We start from the raw sequence: 21,430 nt of genomic DNA on the forward strand, positions 1-21,430 counted from the left end.
CAGAGTTTACCCAAACTCATGTCCATTGAGTCGGTGATGCCATCCAACCATCTCTTCCTCTGTCGTCCCCTTCTCCTCCTGCCCTCAGTCTTTCCCAGCATCAGGGTCTTTTCCAATGAGTCAGCTCTTTGCATCAGATGGCCAAAGTATTGGCGCTTCAGCAACAGTCCTTTCAATGAATATTCAGGATTATTTTCCTTTAGGATTGACTGGTTTGATCTCCTTGCAGTCCAAGGGACTCTCAAGAGTGTTCTCCAACATCACAGTTCAAAAGTGTCAATTCTTTGATGCTCAGCCTTCTTTATGGTCCAACTCTCACATCCATACATGACCACTGGAGAAACCATAGCTTTGATTATTGTACATGAGTAGCATGGATTATATTTATCATTTTCTACATTATACCCCTAGTACTTAGCTATCTTGTAGCTGGAAGTTTGTACCTTTTGACAGCCTTCCTCCATCCCCCTCCCTCCACCTCCTGCCTCTGGTAACCCTCAATCTGTTCTCTTTTTCTATGAGTTTGTTTTTGAGTTATATTTTATCTGCAACAGAATCATATAACATTTCCTGTTACACAATATAGTGATTCAATGTTTCTGTACATTTCAAAATGCATGATAAGTACAGTTGTTACTGTCATGATACAAAGAGGTTACATTATTATTGATTGTTTCCCACACTGTACATCTTATATCTGTGACTCACTTCAGTTTTGCAACTGGAAATTGATTCCTTGCAATCTCCCTCACCTATTTCTCTTCTTTTCCTACCCCATCCTGTCCGGCTCTCTCTCTATAACTCTTGTTTCTGTTTTGTTTGTTAATTTGTCTTTTAGATTTCACACCTTGTCTTTTATGTCTCACTATTATTACCCTGGTTTCCTTTTCATTCCTTTGATTTGTTCCAGAAAACTGGTTCATTTTTTTTTTTCAAGTAGAAAGACCCCATTTTAGATTCAAGAATGTTTTCTTTCTGTGTCCTTTAGATCGTTTATCTTCCACATTTCCTGTCAGTTAGTAGTACAGTCTAGAGAATGCCTATTCACACGAGGTTTTTGTCTGGATGAGAATGCTCCACCAGTGGTGCCGTGTCCTTCCTGCTCTGTTCGAACACAGGCATCTAAGTCTGGTTGGTGGTTCTTTCAGTGATGCCAAGATGACGTCAATGGTTTAGGCCATTGTGGCTCATTCACCTACTCTCAAATTACCCATTAACATTTTACCTGCTGCTGCTGCTAAGTCACGTCAGTCGTGTCCGACTCTGTGTGACCCCATAGACCGCAGCCCACCAGGCTTCCCCGTCCCTGGGATTCTCCAGGCAAGAACACTGGAGTGGGTTGCCATTTCCTTCTCCAATGCATGAAAGTGAAAAGTGAAAGTGAAGTCGCTCAGTCGTGTCCGACTGCAGCCCACCAGGCTCCTCCGTCCATGGGAGTTTCCAGGCAAGAGTACTGGAGTGGGTCACCAGTGCCTTCTCTGAGTTTATTTATTTTAAAAATATTTTATTTATTATTTATTTGGCTGTGAGGTGTTTTGTTTTTTTTTTTTAATGCTTACTTATTTGACTGTGCCATGTCTTACTTGGGGCACGCGGGATCTTTGATCTTTGTGGCAGCATGCGGGATCTTTAGTTGCAGTTTTGGTATTATGGTGAAAATAGTTAAGACCTTGTGAGTGCCCCCGAAAGAGTACTCTTGGGCCCTCAGCTCTCAGAAGCCCCAGACTACACTCAGAACTACTGGCCCTGACATCCCCCCCGCCCCTCCTTTGCAGCTTTCTTGCATTTCACTTCCCAGCCTCCAGACCAGCTTGTCTCCCCATCATAGGCTTTCCAAGTCCTCTCCTCTTTCCTGTTGTGACACATGCACATGTCAGCCACAGGATTATCTGGTGATTGTCTAGACCAGCTTGTGGCCCGTCTGGTGTGCTGTCTTGGGTCCCCAGGGCCTGGTGCATAGTAGGCCCTCGACGTGTGTTTGCTGAATGCATCTGAGGCTTTGTCTTCAGCCTGTGCTGGAAGGTGGAGGCCCGAAGCCCGGCATTGTCCCTCTCTCCAGAGACTCCCAGCCCAGTGAACTTTGTCCTTGGAGGGGCTTGTTACCAGCTATGGAGTAGCAGGAGACATTCAGGCAGCAGCTCTGTGGAAGGTGTGAGGAGTCAAGGGAGTGCTGACTGAAGGGCTATGCACCCCGGGAACGGGGAGAAGTCTGTGGGTTGGAGGGGGTCTGGGTCTAGTGAAGGGAGGGGTCTACAGGATGGGGAGGATCTGTGGTAGTGAAGGGAGGGGTCTGTGGGCTGAGGGGGTCTGTGACTAGTGAAGGGAGGGGTCTGTGGGCTGAGGGGATCTGTGACTAGTGAAGGGAGGGGTCTGCGGGTGGAGGGGGTCTGTGACTAGTGAGGGAGGGGTCTGCAGGTGGAGGGGGTCTGTGACTAGTGAGGGAGGGGTCTGCAGGTGGAGGGGGTCTGTGACTAGTGATGGGAGGGGTCTGCAGGTGGAGGGGGTCTGTGACTAGTGATGGGAGGGGTCTGCAGATGGAGGGGGTCTGTGACTAGTGAAGAGAGGGGTTTGCAGGTGGAGGGGGTCTGTGACTAGTGAAGGGAGGGGTCTGTGGGGTGGAGGGGTCTGTGACTAGTGAACAGAGGGGTCTGCAGGTGGAGGGGGTCTATGTCTAGTAAAGGGAGGGATCTGTGCGGTGGAGGGGTCTGTGACTAGTGATGGGAGGGGGTCTGTAGGGTGAGGGGGTTCATGACTAGTGAAGGCAGGGGTTAGGATAAGGGGGTGTGAGGGGGTCCGTGACTAGTGAAGGGAGGGGTCTGCAGGGTGGAGGGGGTCTGTGACTAGTGATGGGAGGGGTCTGTAGGGTGAGGGGTTCCGTGACTAGTGAAGGGAGGGGTCTGTAGGGTGAGGGGTTCTCAGGGGGTCCGGGACTAGTGAAGGGAGGGGTCTGCAGGTGGAGGGGGGTCTGTGACTAGTGAAGGGAGGGGTCTGTGACTAGTGAAGGGAGGGGTCTGCAGGTGGAGGGGGTCTGTGACTAGTGAAGGGAGGGGTCTGCGGGATGGAGGGTATCTGTGACTAGTGATGGGAGGGGTCTGTAGGTTGGGGGTGGTCTGTGACTAGTGATGGGAGGGGTCTGTACTGAGGGGTCCGTGACTAGTGAAGGCAGGGCTCTTGGGGTAAGGGGGTCTGAGGGGGTCTGTGACTAGTGAAGGGAGGGGTCTGCGGGGTGGTGGGGGCCTGTGACTAGTGAAGGGAGGGGTCTTGGGGTAAGGGGGTCTGAGGGGGTCTGTGACTAGTGAAGGGAGGGGTCTGTGGGGTAAAGGGATCTGTGACTAGTGAAGGGAGGGGTCTGGAGGTGGAGGGGGGTCTGTGTCTAGTGAAGGGAGGGGTCTGTGGGGTGGAGGGGGTCTGTGACTAGTGATGGGAGGGGTCTGTAGGGTGAGGGGGTCCGTGACTAGTGAAGGGAGGGGTCTTGGGGTAAGGGCGTCTGAGGGGGTCTGTGATTAATGAAGGGAGGGGTCTGTAGGGTGAGGGGGTCTGTGACTAGTGATGGGAGGGGTCTTTGGGGTGAGGGGGTCTGTGACTAGTGAAGACAGGGGTCTGTGGGGTGAAGAGAGGGGTCTGTGGGGTGAGGGGGTCTGTGACTAGTGATGGAAGGGGTCTGCAGGTGGAAGGGTCTGTGACTAGTGAAGGGAGGGGTCTGTGGGGTGGAGGGGGTCTGACTAGTGAAGGGAGGGGTCTCAGGTGGAGGGGGTCTGTGACTAGTGAAGGGAGGGGTCTGCAGGTGGAGGGGGTCTGTGACTAGTGATGGGAGGGTTCTGACTAGTTAAGTGAGGGGTCTGCAGGTGGAGGGGGTCTATGACTAGTGAAGGGAGGGGTCTGTGGGGTGGAGGGGGTCTGTGGGGTGGAGGGGTCTATGACTAGTAGAAGGGAGGGGTCTGTGGGGTGGAGGGGGTCTGTGACTAGTGAAGGGAGGGGTCTGTGACTAGTGAAGGGAGGGGTCTGTGGGGTAAAGGGATCTGTGACTAGTGAAGGGAGGGGTCTGGAGGTGGAGGGGGGTCTGTGACTAGTGAAGGGAGGGATCTGTGGGGTGATTGGAGGGGTCTGTGGGGTGAGGGGGTCTGTGGCTAGTGAAGACAGGGGTCTGTGGGGTGAAGAGAGGGGTCTATGGGGTGAACAGAGGGGTCTGTGGGGTGAGGGGGTCTCTGACTAGTGAAGGGAGGGGTCTGTGGGGTGAGGGGGTCTGTGACTAGTCAAGACAGGGGTCTGTGGAGTGAAGAGAGGGGTCTGTGGGGTGAGGGGGTCTGTGACTAGTGAAGGGAGGGGTCTGTGGGCTGAGGGGATCTGTGACTAGTGAAGGGAGGGGTCTTCGGGTGGAGGGGGTCTGTGACTAGTGATGGGAGGGGTCTGTAGGTTGGGGGTGGTCTGTGACTAGTGAGGGAGGGGTCTGCAGGTGGAGGGGGTCTGTGACTAGTGATGGGAGGGGTCTGCAGGTGGAGGGGGTCTGTGACTAGTGAGGGAGGGGTCTGCAGGTGGAGGGGGTCTGTGACTAGTGAGGGAGGGGTCTGCAGGTGGAGGGGGTCTGTGACTAGTGATGGGAGGGGTCTGCAGGTGGAGGGGGTCTGTGACTAGTGAAGAGAGGGGTTTGCAGGTGGAGGGGGTCTGTGACTAGTGAAGGGACAGGTCTGTGGGGTGAAGGGGTCTGTGACTAGTGAACAGAGGGTCTGCAGGTGGAGGGGGGTCTGTGACTAGTGAAGGGAGGGGTCTGTGACTAGTGAAGGGAGGGGTCTGTGACTAGTGAAGGGAGGGGTCTGCAGGTGGAGGGGGTCTGTGACTAGTGAAGGGAGGGGTCTGCGGGATGGAGGGTATCTGTGACTAGTGAAGGGAGGGGTCTGTAGGTTTGGGGTGGTCTGTGACTAGTGATGGGAGGCATCTGTACTGAGGGGTCCATGACTAGTGAAGGCAGGGCTCTTGGGGTAAGGGGGTCTGAGGGGGTCTGTGACTAGTGAAGGGAGGGGTCTGCGGGGTGGTGGGGGTCTGTGACTAGTGATGGGAGGGGTCTGTAGGGTGAGGGGGTCCATGACTAGTGAAGGGAGGGGTCTGTGACTAGTGAAGGGAGGGGTCTGCAGGTGGAGGGGGTCTGTGACTAGTGAAGGGAGGGGTCTGCGGGATGGAGGGTATCTGTGACTAGTGATGGGAGGGGTCTTGGGGTAAGGGGGTCTGAGGGGGTCCAGGACTAGTGAAGGGAGGGGTCTGCAGGTGGAGGGGGTCTGTGTCTAGTGAAGGAAGGGGTCTGCAGGGTGGAGGGGGTCTGTGACTAGTGAAGGGATGGGTCTGTGGGGTGAAGGGGTCTGTGACTAGTGAAGGGAGGGGTCTGCAGGTGGAGGGGGTCTGTGTCTAGTGAAGGGAGGGGTCTGTGGGGTGGAGGGGGTCTGTGACTAGTGATGGGAGGGGTCTGTAGGGTGAGGGGGTCCGTGACTAGTGAAGGGAGGGGTCTTTGGGGTGAGGGGGTCTGTGACTAGTGAAGACAGGGGTCTGTGGGGTGAAGAGAGGGGTCTGTGGGGTGAGGGGGTCTGTGACTAGTGAAGGGAGGGGTCTGTGGGGTGAGGGGGTCTGTGACTAGTGATGGGAGGGTTCTGACTAGTTAAGTGAGGGGTCTGCAGGTGGAGGGGGTCTATGACTAGTGAAGGGAGGGGTCTGTGGGGTGAGGGGGTCTGTGACTAGTGAAGGGAGGAGTCTGCAGGTGAAGGGGTCTGTGACTAGTGAAGGGAGGGGTCTGCAGGTGAAGGAGGTCTGTGACTAATGAAGGGAGGGGTCTGTAGGGTGAGGGGGTCTGTGACTAGTGAAGGGAGGAGTCTGCAGGTGGAGGGGGTCTGTGTCTAGTGAAGGGAGGGGTCTGCAGGTGAAGGAGGTCTGTGACTAATGAAGGGAGGGGTCTGTAGGGTGAGGGGGTCTGTGACTAGTGATGGGAGGGGTCTTTGGGGTGAGGGGGTCTGTGACTAGTGAAGACAGGGGTCTGTGGGGTGAAGAGAGGGGTCTGTGGGGTGAGGGGGTCTGTGACTAGTGAAGGGAGGGGTCTGTGGGGTGAGGGGGTCTGTGACTAGTGATGGGAGGGTTCTGACTAGTTAAGTGAGGGGTCTGCAGGTGGAGGGGGTCTATGACTAGTGAAGGGAGGGGTCTGTGGGGTGAGGGGGTCTGTGACTAGTGAAGGGAGGAGTCTGCAGGTGAAGGGGTCTGTGACTAGTGAAGGGAGGGGTCTGTGGGGTAAAGGGATCTGTGACTAGTGAAGGGAGGGGTCTGGAGGTGGAGGGGGGTCTGTGACTAGTGAAGGGAGGGATCTGTGGGGTGATTGGAGGGGTCTGTGGGGTGAGGGGGTCTGTGGCTAGTGAAGACAGGGGTCTGTGGGGTGAAGAGAGGGGTCTATGGGGTGAACAGAGGGGTCTGTGGGGTGAGGGGGTCTCTGACTAGTGAAGGGAGGGGTCTGTGGGGTGAGGGGGTCTGTGACTAGTCAAGACAGGGGTCTGTGGGGTGAAGAGAGGGGTCTGTGGAGTGAGGGGGTCTGTAACTAGTGAAGGGAGGGGTCTGTGGGGTGGAGGGGGTCTGTGACTAGTGAAGGGAGGGGTCTGACGGTGAATGAGGTCTGTGACTAGTGAAGAGAGGGGTCTGCAGGTGGAAGGGGTTTGTGACTAGTGATGGGAGGGGTCTGTGGGGTGAAGGGGTCTGTAACTAGTGAAGGGAGGGGTCTGCCGGTGAATGAGGTCTGTGACTAGTGAAGGGAGGGGTCTGCAGGTGGAGGGGGTCTGTGACTAGTGATGGGAGGGGTCTTTGAGTAGTGAAGGGAGGGTCTTCGGGGTAAGGGGGCCTGTGACGAGTGAAGGAAGGGGTCTGTGGGGTGAGGGGGTCTGAGTCGAGTGAAGGGGATGGGTCAGCAGGTGATGGTGTCTGCTGCAGAGAGACACAGCGAGCCCCCAGCAGAGCCTGGCTGCCCTGGACTTCTTGGACAGACCAGGCCGGTTCTGAGGGCGTCTTTTTGTCCCTTTGCTTTCCCGTCAGGCCACAGTTACCTGGAGAGGCTCCTGAATGTTGAGGTGCCCCAGAAAGTCAGGTGAGTTGAGTTCTGGGGCTTGGGGACCTTCCCGGGGCTGGCCCGGCGCACACACTGCGGGCCCTTTCCAGGTGAGCCCCCCGGGTGAAGGCGTTTCCTGTGCCTGAGCCTTCCCTTTCCTTGGGAACCACTCCTGAGCGGCCCACCACTGCCCCCTGCCCCTGCCCCAGTTTTACCAGGAAGTGCCCCACCGGTGCCAGGTCTTCCCACATTGCTTGTCAACATCTCTCATCAGCCCTGGCCCCTCCAAGCCTTACCCTGGGGCCAGGGCTCCATAGGTTGTCAAATCCAAAGCCCTGAGGGTGAGCCAGCACAGTCATGAGGAGTCACTTCCTCCTGGAGTGTGCGGCGTGGGGATCGGAGCTGCTCCATTTATACCCCGGCAGCGCTTGGGGCCAGCGCCCCTTTTCCAGGAGGCCACGTCCTGCCATCCCTGAAACTACCGCAGCCCCCCAACCCCCGCGGCCCGTGCTCTGGAGCAGAGGGTTGGTGCTGGGGATGGGCAGACCCACTGGCTTTGCCGGTCCCATGGTGAATGGAGGAGAGGCCTCAATGAGACGTGGCTCATTCTGGCCAAGCGGGTTGACAGGGAGCTGGGAAAGGGCTGACATCCAGAACCCAGGCCCCGATGGGATCTAAGTGAAGCCAGACTCAGAAGCTAACACCCCTCGTCTGCCCAGGCCGCAGACTTAAAGCATCCAGCATGTGGCTCTGGCTGCCCTGCCCGCCTGAGGCTGTGGGGCTGTAGTCCAGTCTGGGGCATCTGATGGACCCCTCCTGGCTCACTCCCCCAGGGCAGGGGAGAGGGGCTCCCATGGGGAGGCTTGGGCATGGTGGGTCCCACAGTGCCCCCTGCTCTGCTTCCAGCCCAAAAGAGGAGGAACCCAGCAAGGAAGCTGAGCCTGAGGAGGCAGCCGAGCCAGAGGTAAGTGGGCAGGCCAGGGAGGGGTGGGCTCGAGGTCTCCGAGTCCCAGGGGCAGACTCCTGAAGCCTTGGTTCTTCCCTTAGGTCCCCAAGAACAATGGCGGGGCCTTGCAGCTCCGCAGCACCACCAACATCACCCTTAGCCCACCCAGCTCACAGCCTGCAGCCAGCAGCCAGGGTGAGTGTGAAGGGTGGCAGGGTGAGTCTCCTGACCTGCTGGTGAGGGACGCTCAGGGCTGTGCAGGCCTTGGTAGCCTCTGCCTGGCTTTCTCTCCAAAGAGGGGCAAGGCTGGGTTTCTGGGCTGACAGGCTGAGGGTACATGAGACCTGGGGTGCAGAAATCTCCTTGAGTCTACATGTTTCATCTCCCACCTTTTGGCTGAAGCTGCTGCTGGGTGCAATTGGGTGGCCGTGGCCAGTTGGTCCAGGAAGCTGGGGTGGGGGGACCTGAAGTAGGGCAGTAACTGTGAACATGCCAGGTCAAAGCCTCGAGCCTCCCTCCAGGGTGGGGAACAGGGAGGGCTGGGTGCTGGGTGTGAGCACATGGCCTTGTGTTTTGTCTGCCACTGGCTCACTTCTCACCTCTGGGTCTCCCGGCTGAAAGGGCAGGAGTGCTGAGGGCTCTGGAGCCCCGCCCGCAGCTCCCCTGGTTCAAAGTGCAGTAACTGAGGGGGCTTGAACGTGGCTCCCTGGCTTCATGACTGGGTTAGGGACAACAGCCACGCCAGCCCCACAGACCTCAGGGGTCGCTGCCAGAACCCTTTGGAGTAGAGAGTGTTGTGAGGGACTTCCCTGACAGTCCAGTGGCTAAGACACCACACTTCTACTGCAGGGGGCATGGGTTCAATCCCTGGCTGGGGAACCAAGATCCTGCATGCCACATGGTGTGGCCGCCCCCAAAAAATAGAAATGTAAAACTGTAATAGTGTTGAAGAACCAAGGGAGGGATCGGCCCCTTCTCTTGCCAGGGAAACAAAACCTGACTCGCACCCCACATGTTGACCCTGCTCGGGAGCACCCCACTCCCACCCCTGTGCCACCCCCAGCGGAAAGGGCCGGAGAGGTCAGGTTTTGAAGCCAGCCCAGGGGCCTGTTAGAGCTAGCAGCTTCCAATTCTTCCCATGAAAGTCACCCCATGTTAGTGTTAGGCTGGGGAGAGGGGACAACTGGGCTCTCAGTATTAAAGGCAGGTGGGACATGCTTGGGGCCACCTCGATGGGACTGTCTCACCGTTTTCACCCCGGAGGCCAGGCCTGGGGACAAGGGCTCTGTGGACTGGGGGCAGCATGCTGGCTCTGCACGTCCCAAGATATGTCAGGACCAGACGGTGCTAAGGCGGATGCTCCTGCCCCTGGCCACCCCGAGATATGCTGGGAAGAGAGCTTTGCCCCTGCCAGGGCTGCTGCCTGTGGGCCCCTTCCCTGGACCCCTCCCCACCCTCCCTGCCATCCCCCTGAACCTGCTCTCTCCACAGAGGCCGAGACTGACCAGGCAGATGGCCCCAAGGAGCCACCCCAGAGTGTCAGGTTTGCATCCGGGAAGGGGCATGCGGGCCACCATTCAGAGGGACCCAGAGGGGCATGAACCCTGAGTCCTTGGCTGGGGAGGGTGGGCACCTGCGTTTCCTCTCGGCAGAGGTGGGGCCTGGTGCTCTCACTTAATAAAGGAGACAGCTTCGTGCTGCGGGGTGAGCCTGGCCTGGGGGTGGGCGACGGAATCCCAGACCCCGTCTTCCTGGCCACATGACCTTAGACTGGTTCATTTCCCCTCCTCTGACCAGGCAGCAGAGGGTCAGTCAGGGAGACTCACCTCTGCGGTACCTTTCAGGCTGGAGTCTTGGGGGCTGGGCCCAGTTCTGTTCACTGGGAGGCACCTTTTCTGGGGCGTGGCGGGGGCGCTGGGGAGGACACCAGGGCCGGCCCCCTGACACTGCTGCCTCCATGCCTCGGCAGGAGGAAGCGCAGCTACAAGCAGGCGGTGAATGAGCTGGACGAAGAGCAGCAGCTGGAGGATGAGGAGCTGCAGCCCCCCAGGAGCAAGACCCCCTCCCCACCCTGTCCTTCCAGCAAGGTGAGTGCACATCTGTCCTCCCTCTGCGCCCCTGCCCCGCCCCCGGGGTCTGACCCTGGTCTGTCTGTCCCGCCCCCTGGGGTCTGTCCCTGGTCTGTCTGTCCCGCCCCCTGGGGTCTGACCCTGGTCTGTCTGTCCTGCCTCCTGGGGTCTGACCCTGATCTGTCTGTCCCGCCCCCTGGGGTCTGTTCCTGGTCTGTCTGTCCTGCCTCCTGGGGTCTGACCCTGATCTGTCTGTCCCGCCCCCTGGGGTCTGACCCTGGTCTGTCTGTCCTGCCCCCGGGGTCTGACCCTGGTCTGTCTGTCTGTCCGGCCCCCTGGGGTCTGACCCTGGTCTGTCTGTCCTGCCCCCAGGGTCTGACCCTGGTCTGTCTGTCTGTCCTGCCCCCTGGGGTCTGACCCTGGTCTGTCTGTCCTGCCCCCAGGGTCTGACCCTGGTCTGTCTGTCCTGCCCCCGGGGTCTGACTCTGGTCTGTCTGTCTGTGGTCTGTCTGTCCCGCCCCCTGGGGTCTGACCCTGGTCTGTCTGTCCTGCCCCCGGGGTCTGACTCTGGTCTGTCTGTCCCGCCCCCTGGGGTCTGACCCTGGTCTGTCTGTCCTGCCCCCGGGGCCTGACTCTGGTCCCGTCTGCAGGTGGTGCGGCCCCTCCGGACCTTCCTGCACACCGTGCAGAGGAACCAGATGCTCATGACCCCGACCTCGACCCCCCATGGCAACATCATGAAATCCTTCATCAAGCGTAACACTCCTCTGCGTGTGGACCCCAAGGTGAGGAGCTGCCAGGGTCTGGGCCAAGGCAGGCTGTGGCCTGGCCCACCGGTCAGGGGCCAGCTCTAGCCTCTGGGGACTGTCCCATCCCCTTGGGCTCCGCCTGGCCACCTCAAGGCTTGGCCGGCTCCGGGTGGCCTCCCAGGCCCTGGGTCCTGGGCCGGGAAGTTACAGAACTGGCCTGGCCAGCCACCACCATGACTGTCCATCCCCACACACACACCATTCCCTCCCGGTGGCCTGAGTAGTTAAAGTGAAGGACACATATGGACACTGATTTGCTGGGGATGAGGGCTGGGTGATGCCAGAGGAGGTGACGGAGACGCTGGTGAGAGGTGGGCAGGCCCCAAGCAGACTTGCTGGCATCACCAGGAGGGTGGTCTGCCTTCTAGGTCTCCCCCAACCTGGCATTAACTCTTGGCTTTTTCCCTGTCTCCTCTCCTCCACAGAGCAGCTTCGTTGTAAGTAAGGCCTTCCCCTTCTTCGTAACCCAGCTCCACGCAGCACTTATCCGCTGTGGCCCCGTCTCTGAAACTGACAGCACCTGTAGAGGCACTAACATCATTGGTGGGAGCGTTAAGGGGGGCCAAAGGAGGGAGGTGAAGCCAAGGTGCTGGCAGGCTGGGAGGAGGAGTCTCAGAGCCTCCCTGAGGCAGCAGGCAGCAGAGGGGGTGTGGCCTGCAGCCTGTCCCCGGGGCCGCATCTTGCAGTGTCCCCCCACCTCCCCGGCCACCTCCTTCCGGCCTCCCTCCCTCCCTCTTCCCTGTTGCTGGGCTCATCCTCAGGGTCTGGGGCTGTGAAGAGAACAGACAAGGCTTCTCTGATCCCAGGCCACCGAGATTTACTGGGTCGCAGACCTAAGCTGCTGCCTTGAGGGGCAGGGCAGTGCGGGGAAAGGAGGGCCGGGTCCGCCGGGTGACACTTTCTGGAACGGTCAGTGTCATCCCTTCAGAAAGAAAGCCACAGGAGCTGTTCTCTTCTCAGATGTCCCAGAGCCAGGCTGGACTACCGGCCGTGTGCAGGGAGCCGTAGGGCACTGGGACTGGCTTGGGCCACGGTCCTGGCTCCCGGGGTCTCCTGCGCAGCTGCAGAGCTACAGTCCCCGCAGTCCTTTAGTGTCCACTGGAGCTTTAAAGGGTCTCCTACCAGGAGGGCTTTCTGCCTCCAGCCGAGGGTCTTAGGGCCTCAGCTTGGCAGTCAAGGGGCTTCCCCACAGCTGGACAGGCAGGCCCTGAACTTGTGCCTCTCCTGCAAGAAGGCTGGTCCCATCTGAGTGGACAGGGCCGGGGCATGCCATCCAGTATGCCCGGGACCAGCTGTGTGGTCCTTATGCACCTGTTTTTGTGCCAGGGCCCTGCTGGGCATCTGTGCCCACAGCAGTGAACCAGCCCTGGGCTTGTTCCTCCTACAAGGAACTACCTGTGCCCCACCCAGACTGCTTGGAGCCTCACAGGGCCCGTGGGGATGACCAAGGGATCCAGGAAGCTGCCCTTCCCAGCTGTGGGGAGCCCAGGTCTCTGCACAGGGCATCTGGTGGGTAGGACAGTCCTCAAAGAGACCAAGGGACCTACACAGGTCTCTGTGGCCATGGACTGGTTTCCTAACCTTTGGGCCTGCATTTCCTTGGCTATGAAGTGTGGAGACAGTGGTCCATTCGTGCAGACCCAGTGAACCAGAGAGTACTGTGTGTCAGCACAGGGCTCGGCACGGAGTGGTAGTCTGATGAACGGCAGAGACGCTGCTCAGTTGAGGCCCCTGGAGGTGGAAGGGGTTGTGCAAGCTTTTGGATTCTTCCTGCTCTCTGCCCTGGCCTTGACGGGGGCCGCTGGGGAGCAGCCCACCTCTCAGGGTTGGGGCAGAGAGGAAGCACGGGTTCTATGGCATAAGTAACTCTTGTTTTCCTTCTGTGAGATTCACAGTGCAACAGGATAAATTCTGTGACCTGGACTGGAAACCCTAACACCTGAACTTCAGGACAAGAGCCTGTTTTTCTGAGCCCTGCTGGGAGCGGGAGTCTGGCGCATGGGGAGGGTGGGGCAGGAAGCGAGGGTGGGCGCTCTGGGTGCCGCGTGGCCTTTGTTTCCCCGCTGCTTCCTCACAGGCCAGCAGGCGGGCGGCCTCTCGCTGAGTTCCTCTGGGTCTGGGTGGTTGGAGAGCAAAAGGCCACCCGCTCCTTCCCTGGGGGGCCTCCTGAAGGCCAGCGTCCTCCTCCAGCCTGGCTCCTAGGCTCAGGGTCATCTCTGTTTCCATTTCTCTTTCCATCTTCTAAAAAAAACTTTACAGTAAAATTTATGTTAAAAATGATCATACGGTAAAATCTATACTTTGTGAAAGTATAGGTTATGTAACCACCTGCCACAATTGGGGTGCAGAGCAGTTCCATTCCACCCCCCAAAACTCTCTCCCCCACCCACAACCCATGTTCTCCATCACTATAGTTCTGGCTTTTTGAGAGTCACGAGGGGAATCATGACAGGCGATACCTCTTGAGATTGGCATCTCAGCCATTACATTTGAAGTCAGTTTCTGGTAGACAGCATATAGTTGAGTCATGGTGGTTTTGTTTTGTCTTTTCTTTTTAAAATCTAACAGTGTCTTTGATTTATTTTGTTGTATGTTTGGATTTAAGGATTTAAGTCTACTGTTTTATTATTGTCGGCTGTTACGTTATTTTTTTCCTTCTGTTTCCCTTTCTTGCCTTCTTTTGGGGGTCCCTTGAACATTTTTTAGTATTCCATTTTAATTTGTCTTCCACGATTTGGACTGTATCATTTTGAGTGTTTTTTGGTGTTTGTTCTGAGCCATTACATACTTAACTTTCACAATCGCTTTAGCATCTGTATCTTATCAGTTACCTGTAGGCGCCTTGACTCCCCGCTGTGTGTGAACCTTGTCTTACGTGTTTCATCTCCATACATCGACAGCCCTGGCAGAATAATTTTTGCTTTCAACTGTCAAACATTTTAAAGAAACTCGAGAGGAAAGGAAGTCTGTTGATATTTACCCAGATGTTAATCATTTCTGTTCTGCATTTTTGATGTTTTCTTCTGCTATCATTTCTCTTCCATCTGGAAAACACACTTTAGCAATTTTTTGAGAACAAGTCTGCTGGCAGCAAATTCTCTAGTTTTCCTTTGAGAAAGTTCATTTATGAAGGATATTGTCACTGAATAAGTGGAATTCTCAAGTAACAGTTCTTTCCTTTTAGCAATCTTAAAATGTGCCATTTCTGTCTGGCCTCCACACTTTCTGATGTCAGTCAAATGATTGCTCCCTGTTAGATAATGTGTCTTTTTTTCCGGTGCTTGCTTTTCAGATTTTTTCCCTTTGTATTAAGTGGGTTTTTTGTTTGTTTGTTTTGTTTTTTCAAGCTATGCTGGATCTTCGTTGCGGCATGCAGGCTTTTCTCCTGTGGCAGGTGGGGGCTCCTCTCTAGTTGTGGCGCGTGGGCTTCTCATTGCCATGGCTTCTCTTATTGTGGAGCATGGGCTCTAGGCGCGTGGGCCTCAGCAGTTGTGGCACGTGGGCTCAGTAGTTACGGGGTTCCGGGCTCTGGAGCACAGGCTCAGTAGTTGTGGCGTGTGGGCTTATCTGATCCACAGCACTCGGGATCCTCCCAGCCCAGGGATCAAACCCATGTCTCCTATATTGGCAGGTGGATTCTTTACCACTCAGTCATCAGGGAAGCCCTGTATTATTAAGTTATTAGCAGTTTGATTCTTTTCTGGCTGGGTATGTGTTTCCTTGGGTTTATCCTGTTTAAGTTTTGATGACCTCAGCTTCCCTGGTGGTTCAGACGGTAAAGCATCTGCCTGCAGTGCAGGAGACCCAGGTTTGATCCCTGGGTTGGGAAGATCCCCTGGAGAAGGAAATGAGAACCTACTCCAGTACTCTTGCCTGGAAAATTTCATGGACTGAGGAGCCTGGTGGGCTACAGTCCATGGGGTCGAAAAGAGTCGGACACAACTGAGCGACTTCACTTCACTTTAATCTGTAGATGTATATCTTTCAGCAGCTCTGGGCATTTTCAGCCATTATTTCTTCAAGGTTCGCTTTTTTTTTTTTTTTCTCCCCAGCATTTCATAAACCTTTTGTTGTCATCCCACAGTTCCTTCAGGCTCTGTTAAGTTTTCTTCAATATCTTTTCTTTCTGTGCTTAGACTGGATCCATTTTATTGATTTATCTTCAGGTTTTCTCCATTCTGCTGTTGGGTCCATCCACTGAATTTTTTTTTCAGTTACTGTATTTTTAGTTCCAAAATTTCCATTTGATTCTTCTTTAGATCTTTTACTTGCTGAGAGTTTCTATTTTTCCAGTTTCTTAAGAATCCTCTGATGACTTATTAAAGCATTTTTGTCATAGCTGCGTTAAAGTCTTTGTCAGGTAATTCCAACATGTCATCTTGGCATTGGTGTCTGTTGATTGTCTTTTCCCATGGGAGTTAAGATTTCCCTGGTTCTTTTATGCTGAGTAATTTGGGATTGCATCCTGGACATTTTGAATATGATGTTAGGAGTGAGTTAAAGTTGCTCAGTCATATCCAACTCTTTCCAACCCCATGGGCTGTAGCCTGCCAGGCTTCTCTGTCCATGGAATTCTCCAGGCAAGAATACTGGAGTGGGCTGCCATTCCCTTCTCCAGGGGATCTTCCTGACCCAGGGATCAAACCTGGGTCTCCCACATTGCAGGCAGATTCTTTACTGTCTGAGCCACCAGGGAAGCCCTATGTTAGAAGACTGGGTCTTGTTTAAATCTTATGGAGAATGTTATTGTTTACTTTAGTGGCAATCCGCTGGTCCTGGCTGTGGTTCCAGCCTGCTTTCTGTGGCCTGTGGTTCCAGCGTCAGTTCAGATTTCCAAGCCTTCACAGTGCTGTTTGGACCTGTCCAGGTGCACCAGTCAGCGGTCAGGCTGGGATCTGGCAGGGGGCCTGTGGCTTTAGTTCTCAGAGTTTCAGGTGTGATAGTGCAGGGATTGAACCCGTGTCCCCTGCACTGACAGGCAGATTCTTCATCACTGAACCGCCAGGGAAGCCCTGAAACAACTAATACTTTTAAAAAGTTGTTTTTGAAATTATTATGTAGCCATATCATAAGAAGTGTGAAAAGTACAGAGAAAACATGGCATCTCTCATCTACCTCTGCAGCCTGTAGTAAACCTCTGTTAGCATATGGCAGTATTATCTTTTCTTTTTTTTTTCAACTGTTAGGAAATAGTTAATACACACAAAACTATGTGTGTACGGTCATAAAGTTATTACACATATAATAAAAAATTAATACACGTACCCACCCAGGGGCTTCCCTTGTGGCTCAGCTGGTAAAGAATCCACTTGCAATGCGGGAGACCTGGGTTCAATCCCTGGGTTGGGAAGATCCTCTAGAGAAGAGAACGGCTACCCACTCTAGTATTCTGGCTTGGAGAATTCCATGGACTGTATAGTCCATGGGGTCGCCAAGAGTCGGACAGGACTGAACGACTTTGAGTTTCACCCACCCACCCCCTTAAATAGAACATTAACAGGAACTTTAAAAACTGCCTTTCTGTCCCTTCCCAATCCCGTTCTTCATTCTATTTTCAAATATACTTTTTGCGTATCTAGACTCAGAACATACATCCAATGTTGAGCCTGACTTTTGTGTTGCCCAGGACTTGACCAGGCCCAGGTGAGGGCACGCATGTCTCAGGCCCCTGGGAGGCCTTTGGATTCCCCCAGGAGAGAGACCGAAGCCCCAGGCCTCCATCTGGGTGGGAATGGAGGCCCGTTTGGGGTGACTTTGACTCTCAGAAGCAGTCTGGTGCTGCTGCCTGTCTGGCAGGGTTGGGAGGGGGGTTGCTGTGGGGGTCCCAGGGCAACGTCTGGGGGTCATCCTGGCCCAGCACCAGGCTGTGCTCGCTCACTCCCTACCCCCCACCCCAGGAGAAGGAGCGGCAGCGCCTGGAGAACCTGCGGCGGAAGGAGGAGGCCGAGCAGCTCCGCAGGCAGAAGGTGGAGGAGGACAAGCGCCGGCGGCTGGAGGAGGTGAAGCTGTAAGTGCCCCCATGCCCTGCAGCCCACCCAGCCTCGCTGGGCCCCCGTGACCAGCCTGTGTGCCCACAGGAAGCGCGAGGAGCGCCTCCGCAAGGTGCTACAGGCCCGGGAGCGGGTGGAGCAGATGAAGGAGGAGAAGAAGAAGCAGATCGAGCAGAAGTTTGCTCAGATCGACGAGAAGACAGAGAAGGTGCGGGCCTGGGCTGTGGGCGGCAGCTCAGTGGACTGGACCCATGGGGACCTTACTGGTCTCCTGCCCCATATCTTCCTGTCCGTCATGGGCCCTGCATTCTGTTCCACTTGGAGGGTGGAAGGTCTGCTCTGGAGCGAGCACAGCCCTGCGCTCCTGGCAGGACTGCCTCCTGGCTGCCCCCTCTCCGGGGCTGTGAGAGCAAGCCAGATACATGGGGACTTGGAGTATCCGTCACGCAGAGTACTGAGCCCCCCTCTAAAGGGTTGAGTGAGGGGGCTGTTCCGATGGGCATCTGGGCATGGGCTCCGCAGGCCAAGGAGGAGCGGCTGGCAGAGGAGAAGGCCAGAAAGAAGGCAGCAGCTAAGAAGATGGAGGAGGTGGAGGCGCGCAGGAAGCAGGAGGAGGAGGCGCGGAGGCTCAAGTGGCTACAGCAGGTGCGAACGCCGGGCGCGGCCGCAGGGAAGAGGTGGGGGAGTCCGCAGGACCCCGAGGACCGCTGGGCATGCGCCGCTGCACCAGGTTGATCCTGGTGGATCTTGTCGCCTCGAGCTCGGAAGGCGCTACAGCAGAGGCTGTGGAGATGGGGATGGTGACGGCGACCTGCCTTGTGTTTTCTGCAGAGGCAGCAGTTTGAGGGCTAAGTCCATGGCCTCGGGAGCCAAACTTCCAATTTCATTTCTGCCCTGTTAGCTGTGTGACCTTGGGTGGGTTCCTTGACCTCTCTGTGCTTCATTTCCTTCAGGTAACAGTGGTATCTACTTGATAGGGTTATTGTGAGGATTAGGATTAAGATTACAGGGCTTCCTGGTGGCTCAGATGGTAAAGAATCCACCTGCAGTGTGGGAGACCTGGGTTTGATCCCTGGGTCAGGAGCAACCCACTCCAGTATTCGTGCCTGGAGAATCCCCAAGGACAGAGGAGCCTGGCGAACTACAGTCCGTGGGGACACAAAGAGTCGGACACGGCTGAGCAACTAAGCACGGCACATAAGTTACAGGCCTGCCTGTTGCTGAGACCTCAGTCTTATGACTCAGTCAGTCAGTCAGTCAGTTCAGTCGCTCGTGACTCTAGGGGATGCAAATCTGGCATTAGGGGGTTGCAAGACTAGTGGCTGAAACGCACGAAGCGTTTACATAGCGCCAGCCACTGTTCTAAGTGCGACGTGTATATAAGCCCAGCAGTCTCATGAGGCGGGGCATAACTGTTGTCCATGTTTTATCAACGAGGACAAACCAGGCCAGAGGGTTCGTGTGACCCGCCCGGTGTCCCCCAGGTCCAGGGTCTGGCTCCAGTCTGTAAACATGCTGCAGCAGGAAAAGTTGTTGCGGGGTGCCTCTCAGGCCGGTCAGGTGCTCCTTGTGGACGGGGCTTTGGTGGGGTGTCCTGGGCTCACGCCCCTCTTCCTCCCCGGACGCGCTGTGGCCCCTGCGGCCCAGGCTGGCCTGCGGGCCCTGACCACGCTCCCTGTTGACAGGAGGAAGAGGAGCGGCGGCACCAGGAGCTGCTGCAGAAGAGGAGGGAGGAGGAGCAGGAGCGGCTGCGGAAGGCAGCCGAGGCCAGGAGGCTGGCGGAGCAGCGAGAGCAGGAGCGGCAGCTGGCAGAGCAGCGCGAGCAGGAGCGGAAGAGGGAGCAGGAGCGGCTGCAGGCCGAGAGGTGAGCGGCCGCGTGGGCCGCCCGCCCCCCGGGGGCCACACTGTCCTCCTGTGCGTGTGGTTGACACAGGTGTAGCCATGACCCAGGGGCAGCTCCCACCTTCACTCGGGGGTCTGGAAAAGAAGGTTTCCCTTCTTCCTATAGCCTTCCCTGGTGGCTCAGATGGGAAAGAATCTTCCTGCAGTGCAGGAGACCCGGGTTCAATCCCTGGGTCAGGAGGATCCCCTGGAAAAGGGAATGGCTACCCACTCCAGTATTCTGGCCTGGAGAATCCCTGTGGACAGAGGAGCCTAGTGGGCTGCAGTCCATGGGGGTCACAGAGAGTCAGACATGACTGAGAAACTGATGCTTTGCAAAACAGGGAGGCTTTTTTTCTCTTGGCTCCAAACCAGGCAGACCACCCAAACATGGTGTGTTGGCTGCTGGAGATTCAAGGGGTACGGGGCAGAGTCACTCAGGACTTTGTCTTCATTCTGCCTCAAGCTGGATAAGCTGAGCCCTTTGGTGTGTTTTTTTCTCAGCTGACATGAGGCAGGGAGGTTGCAGGACGAGCCAGTATTTCTCAGCAGTCGCTGAGGGTCTTTGGGTGGGAGCGTCCCACCAAGAAGGATGCCCTCTGGCGTCCTTGGCTCTTGCCCACCACTCTGCTCCTCTGTTCTGATGATGACTTGGGTTGCCCCCCATCAGCATTTCCTGGCTGCCCCCCACCCCCATTGGGGACCATGGTGGATGAGCCCTTTCAGAGACGGGGTCTCTGCGATAGGCAAGATTTCCACACTTAGTTCCACCGCTGTTTATCCAAGGCCAATCCCTGTGCCTGGTTGTGCTGGGTCCTGGGGGTGCCAGGGAGGATAAACCAGTCACCGTTGGCCCAGAGCTGTATGGGGCCCTATGCCTGTGTGTAGACATAGAGAACTCTGCCTGTGCTTGTGTAAACACACGGGCAGACCTCAGCCCAGGCCCTGCCTCCACTTCCTAGGAAACATCAGGTGTCCACGTGGGGTACCCCTGGTCGGGGGTCCACGTGCGTGGGGGGTCCACTGCCAGGGGGCTTACTGCATCAGGGCTGTCTCCCGTGCTTGATGATTGGCACAAAGGTGTCCTTTGACCTGTGGGCAGAGACAGAAGCCTGGGAAGGGAGCAGAGGGTGGTAGCTGGTGTGGTTTTAGAATTGGATGTGTGCTGGGCAGCGCCAGGGGCTTCTAGGGGACGGACGATGGTTTGGTGGTCGTAATGGTTGGCAGCTACACGCCTTCCACCCATTTCCTTGTTTAAACCTGTGGCCGGCACACCAGCAGCTCCACCTCCAGAGGGGCGTTCAGAGAGGTTCCGTGACTTGTTCAGGGTCATCCAATCAAGTACGCGGAGGTGGCCCTTGAGCAGCCCCACCCGGCTTCACGTCAGGCCCGGGTGTGGGCCTGCGGTCAGGATGAGTGGCAGTGACTCGGAAGACCTCATTTCACTCTCCCGTCAACTCTGGAGGAAAGGGGCTAAGTTCCCATCATATGGCAGATAAGAGCGAGGTGCAGGGCTGTGGAGGAGGGGGGCCCAGCTTGGTGGCCTCGAAGCCCAGCACCCTCACCCTGTCGGGTGTGCACGCCAGCCCCCAGTGTAGCTGCTGGCCCTCAGCTGGCGTGCCCGCCCCTCCAGTGGGCCAGGGGGCCTGGCTTCCCTGGCAGGGACGGAACAGGGGCTCGGCTTCCCGCCCTGACCTGCTCTGTCTTGGTCCTCAGGGAGCTGCAGGAGAGAGAGAAGGCCTTGCGGTTACAGAAGGAGCGGCTGCAGCGGGAGCTGGAGGAGAAGAAGAGAAAGGTAACGGGGGGCTAGGTGTGTGGCTCCCATGGGCTCTGCACTGAGCTCTGGGCTGGGGCCGCCTGGCTCCAGTGGTTCGGGCAGGAGCTGCTGTGCCCGCCTGGCTGTGCTGGGGTTGGCGCAGAGGAGGGGAGTGCACTCCCCTGGTCTGTGACATCCTGCCTCCTGCTGTCTCCGGGCCCCAGGAAGAGCAGCAGCGCCTGGCTGAGCAGCGGCTACAGGAGGAACAGGAGAAGAAGGCCAAGGAGGCCGCGGCTGCCAGCAATAGCCTGAATGTGACCGTGGACGTGCAGGTGAGCCCTGGGCATCAGGGTGGAGAGGGCCCTCTGTCTCTGATGATTCTCTTCCCAGGAGCTGGAGGCACAGGCTGAGTATATTAGGACCATGAGAAAGAGGGGGGCTTCCCTTGTGGCTCAACTGGTAAAGAATCCACCTGTAATGAGGGAGACCTGGGTTCGATCCCTGGGTTGGGAAAATCCCCTGGAGAAGGGAAAGGCTACCCACTCCAGTATTCTGGCCTGGAGAATTCCATGGACTGTACAGTCCATGGGGTCGCAAAAAGTTGAACACGACTGAGCGACCTTCACTTTCCTTCATGAGAAACAGGAAGGATACAATTGGCCCAAGTGTTTTTTTCTCCCCCCACTATTTTTGATATATGTATTGTTCTTTATTCTGAAAGTAGAAAGTAGTTCAAAAAAAAAAAGAAATTGAACTTTATAAAAGAATACAAAGCAAAAGAAAGGTGCCCTCAAAGGAAAAGTCTAAGTCTGGTGTATTTCTTTCTATATTTAAATATTCACAAATATTTTGTACACACTTTTTCTCATGCACACATATGTATAGTTTTTTAAATGGGCCCAGACTGTACATA

The 21,430-nt window shown here is 56.3% G+C and overlaps 2 protein-coding genes across 2 annotated transcripts in view; both read left to right on the plus strand.

Moving 5' to 3' along the window:
* CSKMT (citrate synthase lysine methyltransferase) overlaps nt 1-21,430 on the plus strand; it is a 427,761-nt gene that overhangs the window by 35,982 nt on the left and 370,349 nt on the right. The window lies entirely within an intron of this gene.
* The window catches only part of INCENP (inner centromere protein), a 34,968-nt gene that overhangs the window by 9,682 nt on the left and 3,856 nt on the right, over nt 1-21,430 (plus strand). The window contains 12 exon segments of the mRNA XM_024987401.2: nt 7,054-7,105; nt 7,973-8,030; nt 8,114-8,207; nt 9,504-9,555; nt 9,982-10,099; nt 10,732-10,866; nt 16,788-16,897; nt 16,968-17,088; nt 17,403-17,525; nt 18,566-18,744; nt 20,478-20,556; nt 20,742-20,849. Of these exon segments, the coding sequence (XP_024843169.1) occupies nt 7,054-7,105; nt 7,973-8,030; nt 8,114-8,207; nt 9,504-9,555; nt 9,982-10,099; nt 10,732-10,866; nt 16,788-16,897; nt 16,968-17,088; nt 17,403-17,525; nt 18,566-18,744; nt 20,478-20,556; nt 20,742-20,849 (1,229 nt within the window).

Source organism: Bos taurus, chromosome 29 (assembly GCF_002263795.3).
Source record: "Bos taurus isolate L1 Dominette 01449 registration number 42190680 breed Hereford chromosome 29, ARS-UCD2.0, whole genome shotgun sequence".
NCBI classification, from domain to species: domain Eukaryota; kingdom Metazoa; phylum Chordata; class Mammalia; order Artiodactyla; family Bovidae; genus Bos; species Bos taurus.